At 39.7% G+C, this 15,429-nt stretch overlaps 1 protein-coding gene across 1 annotated transcript in view; it reads left to right on the forward strand.

Annotated features, from left to right (window-relative positions):
- HECW2 (HECT, C2 and WW domain containing E3 ubiquitin protein ligase 2) overlaps window positions 1-15,429 on the forward strand; it is a 220,675-nt gene that overhangs the window by 173,457 nt on the left and 31,789 nt on the right. Inside the window, exons 15-18 of the mRNA XM_018562010.1 lie at window positions 1,654-1,839; window positions 7,791-7,925; window positions 8,725-8,827; window positions 12,390-12,486. Coding sequence (XP_018417512.1) covers window positions 1,654-1,839; window positions 7,791-7,925; window positions 8,725-8,827; window positions 12,390-12,486 — 521 coding nt within the window. The remainder of the gene's footprint in view (window positions 1-1,653; window positions 1,840-7,790; window positions 7,926-8,724; window positions 8,828-12,389; window positions 12,487-15,429) is intronic.

A 15,429-nucleotide genomic window follows, 5' to 3' on the forward strand; every position in this document is an offset into this window, starting at 1 on the left:
TCTCATCTACACCCCTGCTGTGGGAGTTAAGTGACTAAGTTGTGAAAAATAATGTAAGGTGAGATGTCACTGCAAAATGTTTTTTTTACTGGATGAGTTATATTCACCAAGCATAATGATTTTCCACATGTGAAGCACCCTCTAGTTAGAATAGGCAGAGGAGGCAAAAACATCAGCGACTGACACTTTGATAGCATGTGGCAACAGTACAGGAAATTGGTGTTTAACTTTTAGGATCATATGGAGATGCTGTCAAGCCGATGAAATATTCTATAAAACTCAAAATGTGTCATAACAAAATAGTTTTACAAAAATAGACCACCCCATACATACACACTGTACATGAACACACAGATAAGGTACAAAACGTTAGGACACCCACTACACATGTTGTGTCTCCCCACATGTTAGAAGTTTAAGAATATTTTTAGGAAAAATTTTTTATATGATGCTAAATATATGAAGTAAAGGTTTCTAGTGGAAGTTGTGTATTTACATTTTTGCACATTTTAATTTTCACTCTTACAAAAAGTGTACAATTTTTAATTTACACATTTATTATTAACATGATACAGTTTTATCTTTCATAGTTTGTAGAAATCAATTTTAGATTAAGTTGGGCTTGTCTGCACTATTTTTGTTTTACAAAAGCACTGTTGTTATAAACATTTCTCCAACTATTTTGATTCTATTGGATCTGCTCTTTCAGAAAATATACAGTTTGGGTGGAGCTTTTGCAAGCTGTCAAGCCTGTAACGTTCTTGTAAAAAATAGCAAAATGAGTTCTGCCTTCCGAGGTGCAAATTGGGATGCTGCATTAATACTGTCATTTGACTGGTAATTGCAAATATTGATGTCATTGGCTTTGTGGTCATAAAACACTGGTGATTTGCTGGGGGCTAAGGAGAATGATGAGTTAGCAATGCCAGTATTGGTGCAGATTTTGAAAACCAAAAGCCTACCTGGGTCACCATTTGCAAACCTTGAGCCCATCAGTCTATTCTAGGTTGGTTCTCAAACTTGATGGATCAAATTGCTCATCTCTAGAAATCAAATCAGGTTCACATTTCATACAACTGAATATTTCTATGTATTCAGAATTATTAGCTATAACAGAACAAACTTAATAAGCTAAATAAACTGTATATGCTAAATAAGCATATACAATACATGGTGCGCCTACATGGAGGAAACATTCAGTCCTCTCTAAACCAACTAACTAAATTAATGAAAGAGCTAATTGCACTTAACTGGAATGACCTACATATGCTTAAATATATCCAACTGGAAAAAAAATCAAAATCTTTCAATGTATAAATTGACTTATGAGGTCAGAGGGTGCCCCAACAGATTTGAGTTTTGTCCCACTGGATGCAACAGTCCACCACAGCCAATAGAAAAGTTTGTGTTTGTTATCTGTTCTCCCCTTTTTTCCCTCTCCTCTGCCTGAGGTTTGTCAAAATGGTAAAGTTATACCTTAGGTTTTGTGTTAATTTTAAGTATAAATCCTGTGATACTTAAATAATCAATACACTGCATGGCACAGCATAGACTAACCACTGGTCATTTGGCTATATACCCTTCAAGGGAATACGTAAAATATTTCCACTGCCTGGGCTCTGTTAATAAAATAATGATTTTGTCTTTTTTTAGAGTGCCTATCGCATGTTTACAAATAATTCTTGTTTGAAGCATATGATCACCAAAGTTCGGAGAGATGCACACCATTTTGAACGTTACCAACATAATCGGGATCTTGTAGGTTTTTTGAATTTATTTGCCAATAACCAAGTTGAGTTACCAAGAGGCTGGGAAATGAAGCATGATCATCAAAGCAAGGTATTAATGGTTTTAATAAAGTGTAAACATGTAGTAGCTGTATCCTTGAATAGGAAACCTAAGATGGCATTTAAGTCATAACGTTTATTGTCACAATTTGTTTTAAATTGGAAACAAATGGTAAGACTTGAACCTTTGACCAAACCTTTTGCTTTAAAGTAACACCAAACTTAGGAGTTAAATATTAAAAATGCATTCAAGTACCTTAACAAGGGATGCACCAATACTGGTTTTTCAGTATCGAGTACAAGTATACGGTATCGAGTACGATATTTATAATTCAGTACTTGCCGATACCGAGTACCGATACCGGTACTTCCACTAGCATGGAGCTGGCTTCCTGGGCAATCAGGAAGCCAGCCGGCATGTCGTTACCCACTGCCTGACTTCCTGATTGGCCGGAAAGCCGGCTCCATGCTGTTTGGCCAGCTCGATGCTGATTGGCTGAGAAGTAGACTTCTCAGCCAATCAGCATAGAGCCAGCTTCCCAGGAAGCCAGGAGGTAGGTCTACCCGCCGCCCGGCTTCCTGATTGGATGAAAAGTCGGCTTCATGCTGTTTGGCCAACTCCATGCCAATTGGCTGGGAAGCCGCCGCTCGGCTTCCTGATTGGCCGGGAAGCAGGCTCCAGGTTCCTTTGTGGCACTGCCTGCCAGAGGAAATCCCCCTCTGACTGGAAGTTCCAGTATCGAGGCAGGTATTGGAGCATTTGGGCTCGGACGCGTACTTGCCCAAATACTTGGTATTGACACTGATATAAAAATACTAGTATCAGTATCGGTGCATCCCTAACCTTAACTGTTAACAAAAATGTATCTTATTTGTGTATCACTCGGCTGTGGAACCTCAAGTCCTCTCTGAATTGGTGCTTACACTGTCCTTCCTTCTGGAGGGTGGCTACTTCGGTTCCCCATGGTCCCTGTGTGTGTTGTAAAGTAGCCACTGCTCCAAGCTTGCTCTAATGATGGACTACACTCTCAGTAAAAATTTGTAAACTAAACGTGAGATTATATTTCATCACAGGAGCGAGCTTAGAGCAGTGGCTACTTTACAACACATACAGGGACCGTGGGCAACAGAAGTAGCAACAATACGAGCACCGTGGCATGGCGCATTGTCTTGTTGGATGAAGCCATCTCCATTGGGATACGCCATCAACATGATAGGATGAACTTGATCAGCAACGATACTTTGGTATGTTGTGCTATTCAGACGTTGTTCCACACGAATTAAAGGGCCCAAATCATGCCAGGAAAACATGCCCCAAACCATAACACTGCCCCCACCAGCTTGAAGGGTTGTACTCATGCATGTGGGGTGCATGCTTTCATGCTGTTCCCGCCAAATTCTCACTCTGCCATCTGCATGATGCAACTGGAAACGTGATTCATCGGACCACATGACTTTTTTCCAATGCTCGACTGTCCAATCCTTGTGTTCCTGTGCGAATTGGAGACGTTTTATCTTGTTAACTGCAGACAGCAAAGGTGTTCGAACAGGCCTTCAGCTTCCATATCCCATACGATGCAGTGTACGGCGAACAGTGCATTCAGAGATCATTTGAGAGGATCCCTGATTAAGATCTGCAGTAATTTGATGCACTGTTGCCCTTCTGTTGTCTTGTACCAGTCTTGCCACTCTCCATTCTGCCCTAACATTGACTAGTCGCTGACGGCCACAATTCGCACGTTCAGACCCAGATTTTCGGCTGACAGTCCAGTCTTTAAACACTTTAACAATAGCTGCTCTTAAACATTTAACGAATTCTGCTGTTTTGCTGATACTTGCTCCATGGCTCCGAGTGCCAACAATCATTCCACGTTCAAAGGCTGTTAAATCGCTTTGTTTACCCATATCTTCAGAAAAAAATTACTTCTACTGTCGTTCTAAACAACCTGCTTCCCTATTTATAATGGTCTGGCCCTTTAGCAACTTCAACGCGAAATTATAGCTAATTTGCCTACAAACATCAGGTGGTCATAATAATCTGGCTACTCAGTGTAATTAAAAAATGAAATGACCCAGGATGCTATGTATGGTATTTTAGACTTGTCTAGAGCCCTGGTATCCAACCTACAGCTCGAGTGCCACATGTGTTTCTTTGGTAGTTACTATGTGGCCCTTTGCAGATCCAGTCAGTAGTGAAGCATTCATTTGAAAAGAGGCTATAATGGCGGATCTAGCAGTGTCGTAGCATGTCCCCAGTTTCTTTCTATTTCCTGTAATGTGTCTTCAGTCTTCAACCACCCATGTTGCATGCCTGCAGTTTCTGACCAATTCTTCTAGTATGTCTAACGTCTCTGCCAGTATTCTGTCTATACTGAATATTTTGTGCGGCCCTTTGGAGCTGTCAGGGGCCATAGTCGAGGCACCCTACACTTTGTAAGTTGACAACCCCTGGTCTAGAGGAACCCGTGGCATCACTGAGAATAAATTACAGTTAGACCTTCACTAGAATATCACAAGTAACTAGATATCTGTGCTAACATTCTATTCAGTCAAGTTCTGAGGGCAGGACATCAAAACGTTTCTGCTGTTTGATAAGAACAAAAAACTGCTGTGAATCAGAAAGTATACACAAAAGCAAGGCCTAGTTTTCAATATGCAAATGAGCTTTCCGCAAACCCAACAGCCAGAATAATTAGTTAAAAGCATATTTGTCACATCTTGTCTCTGGGGAGATACATGAAGGGAAATATGTAAATTCCAGCATCACTATGAGGTGTTTTTCCTTTTATTGCTGAAGATCACATGCATGCTGTTTGAACAGCACCCTCTAGTGGCTGCATTTGAGATTCAAGTCTTCTTTTTTGTTTCCATTCCTTTTTATTTTTTTGTAACAATTGTACACATAACCAGATAAAAACAAACCAACATACAAAAAGAAGGGAATTTCCACAGCATATGCTCAAAATGTCACAGTACATTAAATAAACTATAAAACTTAAGGCATATTGTTCCTAATATATTACATAGTTACATAGTATTTGAGGTTGAATAAAGGCATTAGTCCATCAAGTCCAACCTATTAGGATCTCATTCTAGGAGTACCTGTACCCCTGTATATTACGGTCCCTTAAGAAATCGTCCAAAAGTTTCTTGAACAATTCCGGACCCTAGTGAGTGAGTTCCGGACCCTAACTGATCTTACTGTGAAGAACCCCCTTCGCCCCTTGTGCTGGAATTTTTTTTCCACCAATTTTAAAGGGAGATATTATAATCCCCTACACATATTCATTAATACCAAACAAAAAATTAGCATAATGCTATAGATCTATCTAAATAATAACCAAAACCCACAAAGCCAAAGCCCAGCCTACTCTTTTTATCACCTCTCCATATCCAAAGATATGGTCATATAATAATCCACGCTTTTATATATAAAGATCTAGCAAGCCAAAATATAAAATATTTAACCTTATCTCAAAATATATTGCAACCAAAGAATCGGGAACTAATACCGGAGTGGAGAGCCAAACATTCCATATTCTAAAGAATTTTTGAGGACATCCTCCACACATCAATTTTTCATTAGGCAACAATAAATTAACCTGAACACGCCATTCACTAACAGTAGAAGGATTGGGAGATAACCACTTCAAAGCTACTAAGTTCCTCACAACAAAAATAAGCCGTATGATTAAAAGAAAGATTTCCTCAGAGTATACATCCTTAACAATAGGATTCAGTAAACAAGTCATAGGATCTGAAGATGGAGATACCTGACATATATCATTAATAGTAGATACTACCTCCTTCCAATAACGGAAGAGTTTTGGGCATCTCCATAACATGTAACAAATCAGCCACTTCCCCCTGACAAACTTAAGACTCCACCTAATGCAAACTCCAGACTCCCTCGTTCCCCAATGTTGCAATTTTATATTAAACTCTATGTAAAATAAACAATTGGGTTAAATATTGAGTAGCTGATAGTGATACCAATGAGGCATTTTCCAAAACCACTTGCCAGGAATCATTTGATATGCTGCCCACGTCTGTCTCCCACCCTCCCCGACACTTCATCTGATGCCTGGATACCCATCCTTCCATAAGTACATCATATATCTTCCAAATAAAATCTTGCCTCTCTACAGAGTGTGCCACCAAAGTAATAAATAAGCCTTAATAAAAATAAGAGGTGCAATTCCACACTGTGTCTGAATAGCACAAACTGTAAGTAACTAAGTATTTACAGAAATAAGTGTTAGGAAAGTGAAATTCCTCTTGCAACATGCAAAAAGGTTTAAGGATATTATTCTTAAATAATTGAGACAAAAAGAAAAGCCCTTTAGTGAACCATATTCCAAATCCTACCAATTTGTGCAGTTAATATAATGCCAGATTGGTGTGAGTGAATTATACCCATCATATCGCAAATTAGTTTTTAATGAATAAGTGACAAATAGCGCCTCGCTCCAAACCCTGTATAGCTGCAAGCACTATAAGAAGTGTTACCCTCTGAATATATTAAATTATAATGAATGTGCTGCGCTTCATCTAGAACAATACATAAACAAATCTCTATAATAAATACGTGCTTAAATAATACATGCAATCAAAAAAATTTTCACAATTAATCTTCTTGTAAATAATAATCCTCTGGAAAGTTCAATCATATATTCCGTGTTCAAATATACACAAATGTGGAATCACACGTATATAGTGCTCAAGATTTGCACCACACTCTTTTATCCTTCCACTGTGAAAGTTCTTTGTACAAAGTCCATACGTCAACTCCAATTATCACCCAGGTGCTCCCCCTCTCAGTGGGCCGCTCACCTTATAAATAGATCTGAACAGGCTCGACAACTCTCTCTCCGTGTCACCGTGTTCTCTGGGTGCAAAGACAGATCAAACAGGAGCTGTGCTACCGACCATGCAATCTCCAATCCACGTCTGGCAAGCCCCAGATTAAGTCAATTGTGGCGTAATGCGTAGGGCGGAGTCTCGCTGACGTGCATTGGAGACACGGAGAGAGAGTTGTCGAGCATACATTTTATTTGAAGTTTTATGTTTACTTTCCCCATGTGTGTAGTTTTTAAAATAAAGGAGGTTTTTTAATTTTGCGGTTTTACGCTATGGGCTGTTTTTATATTTTATTGGATATGGTCGTGATGACGCGCTGATGTCATTTTCTGTGCAACGATTGTGGAGAGATGGCCTTTGAATAAGATCGATTGGAGACCCATTGAAGTGATTCTAGACCTGTTCAGGTCTATTTATAAGGTAAGCGGCCCACTGAGAGGGGGAGCACCTGGGTAATAATTGGAGTTGACGTATGGACTTAGTACGAAAAACTTTCAAAGTGGAAGGATAAAGAGTGTGGTGCACTTGGGACAAATCTTGAGCACTATATACGTGTGATTCCACATTTGTGTATATTTGAACACGGAATATATGATTGAACTTTCCAGAGGATTATTATTTACAAGAAGATTCATTGTGAACACTTTTTTGATTGCATGTATTATTTAAGCACATGTTTATTATAGAGATTTGTTTATGTATTGTTCTGGGTGAAGCGCAGCACATTCATTATAATTTGAGTTTTTATTGAATGCCATACTTTCCCCATAATAAAAACAATGGGGTATTTAGTAGCTCTAGGGTTCAATCCGGCTTCCAGTTGAGGAACAGGTGGATAACAAGACCATAAGCTGAGGAAAAGTTGAAATTCACATCTCTTTTGAAGCAAGGGATACCATGTTCCATCTGTTTTTGTATGACTCGGAGCTGCCTGCACTGAGGGGGGAAAAGGAGGGGTAGTCATACAGACATGCTGCATTTTTGAATAGTTTAGACATAGGGACAGTTGAGATGTAAACACTGATTCACAGAATTCTTCTTTAATTGCACACAGTTGTGGTATGCATAGCTGAGCATGTGCATGAATACATTTATTTCATATTCCTACATGTATGTAGTTAATGTTTATTTAATTTCTTGCAGCCCTTCTTTGTTGATCATAATTCTAGAAGTACTACATTTATTGACCCACGTCTTCCATTACAAAGCAGCAGACCAACTAGTGCACTATTACATCGGCAGCATTTAACAAGGCAACGCAGCCACAGTGCTGGGGAGGTCAGTATGAACTTTTCTCTGCAACATTGTATCCACGGCAGCTTAATTCAGTAAGGCTGGGTTCACACCTAGGCGTATCGAATATGCGCATTTCGTGCCGCATGTTTTTACCGCGGTTCGCGGTAAAAAAAATGCGCGCCAAATGCGCGTTTCCAAGGGCTACCTGGCTGTATCCCAATTGATACAAGCGGCAAATACGCCCCAAAGAAGCTCCTGTACTTCTTTGGGCGTAGGGCATTTTGTAACGCATTTATACGGCCTGTAATGCGCCCAGGTGTGAACCATACCCATAGGAAATAATAGGATTTCGGTGTTTGAGCGTTTTGCAGAGTGTAGGAACGCGCTACAAAACGCCCAGGTGTGAACGGGGCCTAAGTAAGCTGAAATGAATTCAGGGGACCATTCATGCAGTATAATGCAAAGTTTTGGGCATCCTTGAATTCCCAGAGTCCTAACCAGAATGTGATTCCCACTATGCTTTCGGTACAGTTAGGCCAGTCCAGGAATGCTCAGCCTGGGACCAGCAGAATGTCTACCTTATAATAAATGTTAATACTTCAAAAAAGTTGGAAATGGCTTGCCTTCTCTGAAAGAAATGAGTAAGCATTCCTGATTTGTGTTTACTGAAATGCATTTTCAAACCAAAAATGTTAAATATACAAATAACTTTGCCAGTTTCAGTACATCTTCAGAAATCCTATGTGATTGTCAGAAATGATGACCACAAACATGGATATTCTTTTATTTATGTTTAAATAACATAGCATGGTATTTATATTGTCCATTGTTTCTGTTACAGGTTGGGGAAGATGCACGACATTCAGGTCCCCCAGTTTTACCTAGGCCTTCTAGCACGTTTAACACAGTCACTAGAAGTCACTGTCCTGATATGATGCCTGTTGGTATGTATTGCATTCATGTAATTAAAGGAGAACTATGAGGTGAGTGCTTTTCACTCACCTCATAGTTCTCCTTGATATTTAGAAGAATGACTTATATGTTACATAATTTTATAAATATTCTCAGCCATGTAGTATATTTTGTAGAGGTGCATTTAAATAAAATTTTGAAACCGAAAATCAAAAAAATGTCAGGCCGAAACCGACATTTTTTTTCCTATTCCTATTTCCTATTTCTTATTTTTTTTAACAATATTTTAATTTTTTTACTTTACTGTCGGGGGCTCTGGGGAAATATTAGCGGTCTAAACAGACCCCTGATATTTCCCTTATAAAATAGAAAAAGAGATTGAGGACACAGAGTCCTCAATCTCTTTTTCTGCAGCCCCTGTTATAATGAACAGGAATACTCTACACTGAGTGTTCCTGTTCATTCATAACTTGAGGAGATAGTACGTTTACTATCTCCACAATCATGAAATAACAGGAAGTGAGGTATAGCACTTCCCATTCATTCATAATTGGGGACACAGTAAACATACTATGTCTTCAGTTATTTACAAGCAGTCAGCCATCACTGATCGCTGACGGCTTGTACCCGCTCTCCATCCTGACTCGCTGTCTCAGGATGCAGCAGAGCGGGTAGGAGGAGAGCTCGGTCTATTTTGATAGCTGACTCCTCCCCCGCACAGCACTCCAGCCTGATTTGGCTCTCCTCCGGAACCGCCCCGCCTGGCCTCCTGTGACACACCGCCTGATCACAGCGCTCCCTGCACCGATCAGCCTCCCATGACAGTTTCTCTCCTCCCTGCTGGACGCTGCACCGTGTCAGAGGGGACACAGAGCAGCGCCCAGCGGGGAGGAAAGAAACCAGGCATGCACCGCAATTTTCGCCGAAAGATGGCACTTTCAGGATTTTGCCAAAAGTGCAATTTTCGAGCGATATGTTTTGGCGGACGAAATTTCGGTGCATCACTAATATTTTGCACATGTTTTTATATCCTGTATGTATATAAAGAGGTATAGAGTTTTCAGTATCTCTGTACATTTTTTTATTAACTCACCGGGGGTTGGATCATGCAGAGCCAACTCTGTGTGGCCTGCTCTCTTTTCCCCAAGAAATTTGTCTGTGAAAGGGAAGTGGAGCATTACCAGGCATATGTGAGGAGTTCTGAGGTCAGCCTGCCAAGTAGTGAAGGGGAGAGAGTGCACTGATAACCTTTGAGAACCGTGGATTATAATGATACATTTTGGACCCGTTGTGTACATTACATAAAAGATCAGTCTTTGCTGTGTTCTGTTTTCAAAATGTGGTTGTATGTCGTAATAAAACGTGATTGCTTGACTTTCAATTGATTGCCAGCTTCAGAATGCCTTGCACTGGTTGGCACCAGTGGAATCAGGGCACAGGAAAACAACCTGCAACAAGAAACTCAGCAAATAATCTTCAAGGCGTTGGTAGAACTAAAAAAAATTGTACTTGAAAAACATGTGATTTAGAAGTCTATAAACGCATACGTTAGGAGTGAGAAATCCCTGACTGGCCACTGTAGAAAGCTCAAGCAGATCAAAGCAATTGACTGACAGCGGCTCTTTTTCAGAGCCTCATCTGTTCTCACAGCAGTCCTGCAAAAATGTCCCGTAACTCTCTGCAGTGCTCCGATCACAGAGAACAGATAGTGGACATGTGACTGCTCATTATTCATAAAAAAAGTATTATCAGCCATGTTTGGAACAATTGTTCTATTGAATAGGTTAAAGGAAGCTTTGTAAAGAATGGTTTTTATTTAGCAGCCTCTGGGTTTATGTGTGTTTTTAAGAAATAATTATTCAGTCTTCATATTTTTACATATTTGCTCTTCTGTATTATTGTATTAAACATGGAGACCTGTAGATTAGGCACTAGAGGTATCAGTATCCCAATTTGCAATCACTCTGCCTCCCTTAACAGCTGTTGAGATAAGATAACGGCCCAACAGTGTGCCCATTGTTTTAAATGTTTTGGCTGACTCATAGGGGGTGATTTACTAACCTAAACACACACACACACCAGGTGTGTGTGATTTTCACACAGCAAAACTTATTTATCAACCAAAAAGTCTCTAAAAGCATATTTCCACTAATGCCATATATGGAAAAATCATGCACATGATGCATATATAATGCTGCTTCACAGTTTAGACAAAAATGGTTAGCTCATGCATTTACATTCCTTGCATTCATCAACGCAAGCAACACAACATAGAGCTAATTTACCCAACATCACCTTGGAATTCCTTCAGGGCTTTGCACAACACACCTGCTGGGTGTGTACACATTACAAAGGTGTTTAGATTCCACCCATAGATCATGCTGGGAGGGAACACACTGCAGAGGTGTATACACGTTCGTGGTGTGTTTATAAGGTTAGTAAATCAACCCCATAGACTTACATTGTAAGAAGCAGAAAAGCACAGCCATTGGACAGCACTACAAATAGGAAACAGAGCCTGCATATGTAATACATAAATATGGCTGATTCCACATACATGTTTAATTTCAAATATACATATAAACAAGGATTTAAAAAATATTAACACATATTTATAAGGTAATTTAAAACTAGCTGATCTTTTTTACATGTTTTCTAAAAATATATTGAAAAGGCTATACATTTCCTTTTAAGGACACCCCATCAAGAAATATATGTGCTGCTATTGCTGTTTCTGGCCTTAGTGCTGATACAAAACAAGAATTCAACATTTAATTCTTGAACCCCTGGTCTCTTTATAGAATTAAAAAGTACTAACGCTGTTATTTCAGCAAGGCAGCCCAGCAACTAGCATTGTTAGTAGGTAATCAGCAACAGAGACTCCTTATTGTAATCAAGACAGGTTTCCTTTAATGGCTCTGATCCCCTGCATCCTGTCTTTTATCCTTATATAACACTGGTGTTGGGCAAAACCTCTTCTGTATTTTAAAAAATAACCCAAGGTGTTTTTGCATCTATTCCATGGCTACAACAAAAGCAGAAAGATACCGGGGTTTGTGAGAGATATGACACCGTGGCTTGAAGTACAATAGTGGGATGTACTAGGTCTAAACATTGAACATTGATTTTTAGAACTATTTGTAATTGAATTGTGCCTTTTTATTTCTGTATGTATTTTTATAACCTAGGTGTTGTTTATAATAAAACATTTTTCTACTAAACTTCAAGCCACGGTGTCATATCTCTCACAAACCTCGGTATCTTTCTGCTTTTGTTGTAACCAATTATTTTGTAGGGGGAGAGATCACACCTGGGGACCATTTGGCCAGCCACCCATGTTTGTCTTCTAAATAAGCATCTATTCCATGGCACCTATTTCCTCTCATGACAGGTGTTGGCTAATCACCCCACTTACCCTACTCTTACTCCTTTTTCCATCACTTGTGTCCTATAGTAGATTGATGCAGAAACAAACTCTTGTGTGTCCCTTACACAGTGATGATACAATGGACACATCATTTATGTTTTGCAAATGATCTATGTATGATGATATATTCTTACTTCCTCTTCTTTTTTTCACTTTTGTATTTCTAGGTTACAATGAAAAAATTGTAGCGTTCCTGCGTCAACCTAACATCTTTGAAATTCTCCAGGAACGCCAGCATGAGCTCTGCCGAAACCATTCACTCAGGTACTAATGGCTGTTGTTATTTTTTCGAGAAAATCATTTGACATCATACTCATTGAGTGTTTATACAGCAATATATGTGCACAGTGCAATACATTTATTTTTTAAAGCACCTATGTCACATAAATAAAACTTCTACTACTTCTACTATAATAGTTACTCTGCAAAGAAGAAAGTATATGCTTACCTCTTCTTCTACCTATGCCCTTGAATGATGCTCTGATGAAGAGGAATCACTGTCCCAACACTTGTAGGATTGTTGATCTCTTAGTACACCACTGTTCTCAGTGATTCCTTCCATTGACCGCTACGTTCATATAATATCGTGTAGTGATGTGGTATTGGTGGGAGGAATCGCTGAGTTCAGTGTAGGAACTGGTGGTTGATACTTCCAAAAGTGTTCATATCTAAACAATTTGGGTGGCAATTTCTCTTCATGAGAGCATCATTTAGTGGCATGGGCAGTGAAGGAGGTGAGTATATACTTCATTGCAAGAAACTGTTTTCTTAGAAGTTATACCTTCGTGAGAGAGTCACTTTATGGAACATTGATCTGTATTCGAGATAAGCACATTTTTCTGAAGAACGTAAAGTGATTTCCACCATTGCGTGCAGGAGCTGTAAGTTTAGAGCCCATCAGTCTCCTGTTGTTGATTGCTTAAGCCCTGATAAAGGGGGATTCCTGCCCCCAAAACGCATTGGCTGTGCACATCTTCTTGTCGCCATTTGTGAAGCCAATAAAGTTTTTTGTTGGACTCCTGAGATGATTACCTGGTGTTCTTTTTTTTTTTAGTCTTCATTCATGTGGATTTCTCATTCTGGTCATCCCGTCCCTCTGGAGGGACCCCGTAAATGAGCCAACCGGGCCAAATATTGCTCCTATTCGACTAGAGAAAGCTTGTGGTTCAGCTCCCCATCCTCACTCACCCTTAGACAGTCAGAGAATGGCAGCTTACATTGTTGTTTTTGATGTTGAGGGACGGTTATATGAGGCCTCTAAATGTCTGAGCTTTTTGGTGGGCATTCATTGTAATTATCATTTAACTAGGAATTTCACAAATCTACTCAGTTAGTTATTATGATGTTATTACAATAGCCAACAAATAATTTCAAATATTTGCAAATGAAGGAAAAACAAATGTTTCACTGATATAAAAGCATTGGCACCTGCTCTAGACACAAGTGTTAATTTCCTGCAGAATCAGCTGGTCCCCTGAGCACTGGTCCTGATATCCGGTTTTGGGGTGGCTCCTTTTCCATTGCAGTGTCCTGTGGAGCCACCCTTGTGTGTACTAGTAAGCTGTGTGTGTGTCGCTCAGGTCCCTACTTCTGAGCGACATGCGTGGCCCTGAAACATTGGCTGTTTGACGCATGTGACAATTGAGAAAAAAAGTGCTTTACTTCTTGCACATATCGAGTGCTGGTGACTTCCAATATGGACTGTATCTGACACGGCGCCATCCGTGTTGTCACTTCAAGCACCAACCTCTTACTCAAGGTCTGTACGCTGCATGGAGTGCAGGTGATTTTGTATTATTGATTGTCTCCACAAACAGACATAGCAAAGCAATAGACTCTTCTTCTCTCTACTCCTCCTTCTTCACCCCTCCTTTCTCCAAGCTATAAAATGGACAGCTGCTGGAAACTGTGCTCTCCATTGTGACCTTGTACTAGACAGGAAGTTCAGGGAAGGGGAGTTGAGAGAGTTGGAGTTAGCTATTCTGAAGCATGATGACTGTAAATGCTTGGCTAAAATTTTTTAGAAATTAAAGAAATACTTTGCTGTGAAATGTAAATTTGTTTGATTTGGATTCATTAAAAAAATTTGAGAGTTTAATATTACGTTAAGCTCTTTTTCCAAATACTGCCAAATTAAAATAAATGTTGTGATGACTTTTCTTCACTGCGAATCTCAGTAGTTTCAGTCAAGAACTGTACAGTACAACCTTTCAGGAAAGTAAGAAGACATAACTTAGAAGCCTCCTTGTCTATGTCTGCTTCAGGGGCAGATGCAACATTGGGAAGAGAACAAAAAACAAGGGGCGCCTACCCTAGTGTAGCTAAATGTTATTGAAAAGCGGCAAAAATAGAAATAATACTCACAAGAGTAGATCACAATGAGCTTTCAGAAACCAAGGAATGGTAAACCAGGATGAGATGGATGAGAGCTGCACAGACAATCCTGTGTACCAGCACAGAATGCCTACAATTGACGTGTTTCCGGGGTCACGCCCCCTTCATCAGAACGTGACTTCCTCCTCCTTCCCATTGCATTAAATTGAGGCTGAAAGCCAATCCAAAAAAGTCTTAGGTTATGGGATGGATCTGGATGGTGTATGAGTCACCGCCTCCCAGGGCGGTATCTCGAACCTCAAGCATAAGACCTGGATAGTCTTCTGGTTGCCCTGCCCACGGTGACTCGGATGGCTCATCTGGCCCTCTGTCCAACAGCGGGACAGAAAATGGATGTGTGCCGACTCTGTGAATTCAGTGTCCGCACGGAATTAAATTCATTAAACTAATGCTGTGAGTAAATATAGGGAACATATTGACCCCGGCTAATACAATGCAAAGGAGGAGGGGGAAGTCTAGGTCCTTGGCAACATTGGGACAAACTGTTAGCTATCCTAGAAAAAAAGGCTTTAAATGCTCTCATGAAAATGACACAATAATACTTGAGCAGCTGAAAAAGATGGCCTGGTTAAAGTGGAACTTAATTCCACAGGATACAAGATATCAAATTTCCCTCCACTTTGTGAAGATTTCCTTATGTGTGTCATAGACAGGAAGTAAATGGAAATCTCTATAGCAGGACTTAGATAGCAAAAGAAACATGGCGGGCTTTAACCATTTCCTCCTCTATCCAGTGCTGAAAAAAATGTGGCTTTAAATGTAATTTAGATTTGTATGCTATGTATATAATTTATATATATATATATATATATA

This window comes from Nanorana parkeri, unplaced genomic scaffold (genome assembly GCF_000935625.1).
Source record: "Nanorana parkeri isolate BGI_ZX_2015 unplaced genomic scaffold, ASM93562v1 scaffold555, whole genome shotgun sequence".
In the NCBI taxonomy this organism is placed as follows: domain Eukaryota; kingdom Metazoa; phylum Chordata; class Amphibia; order Anura; family Dicroglossidae; genus Nanorana; species Nanorana parkeri.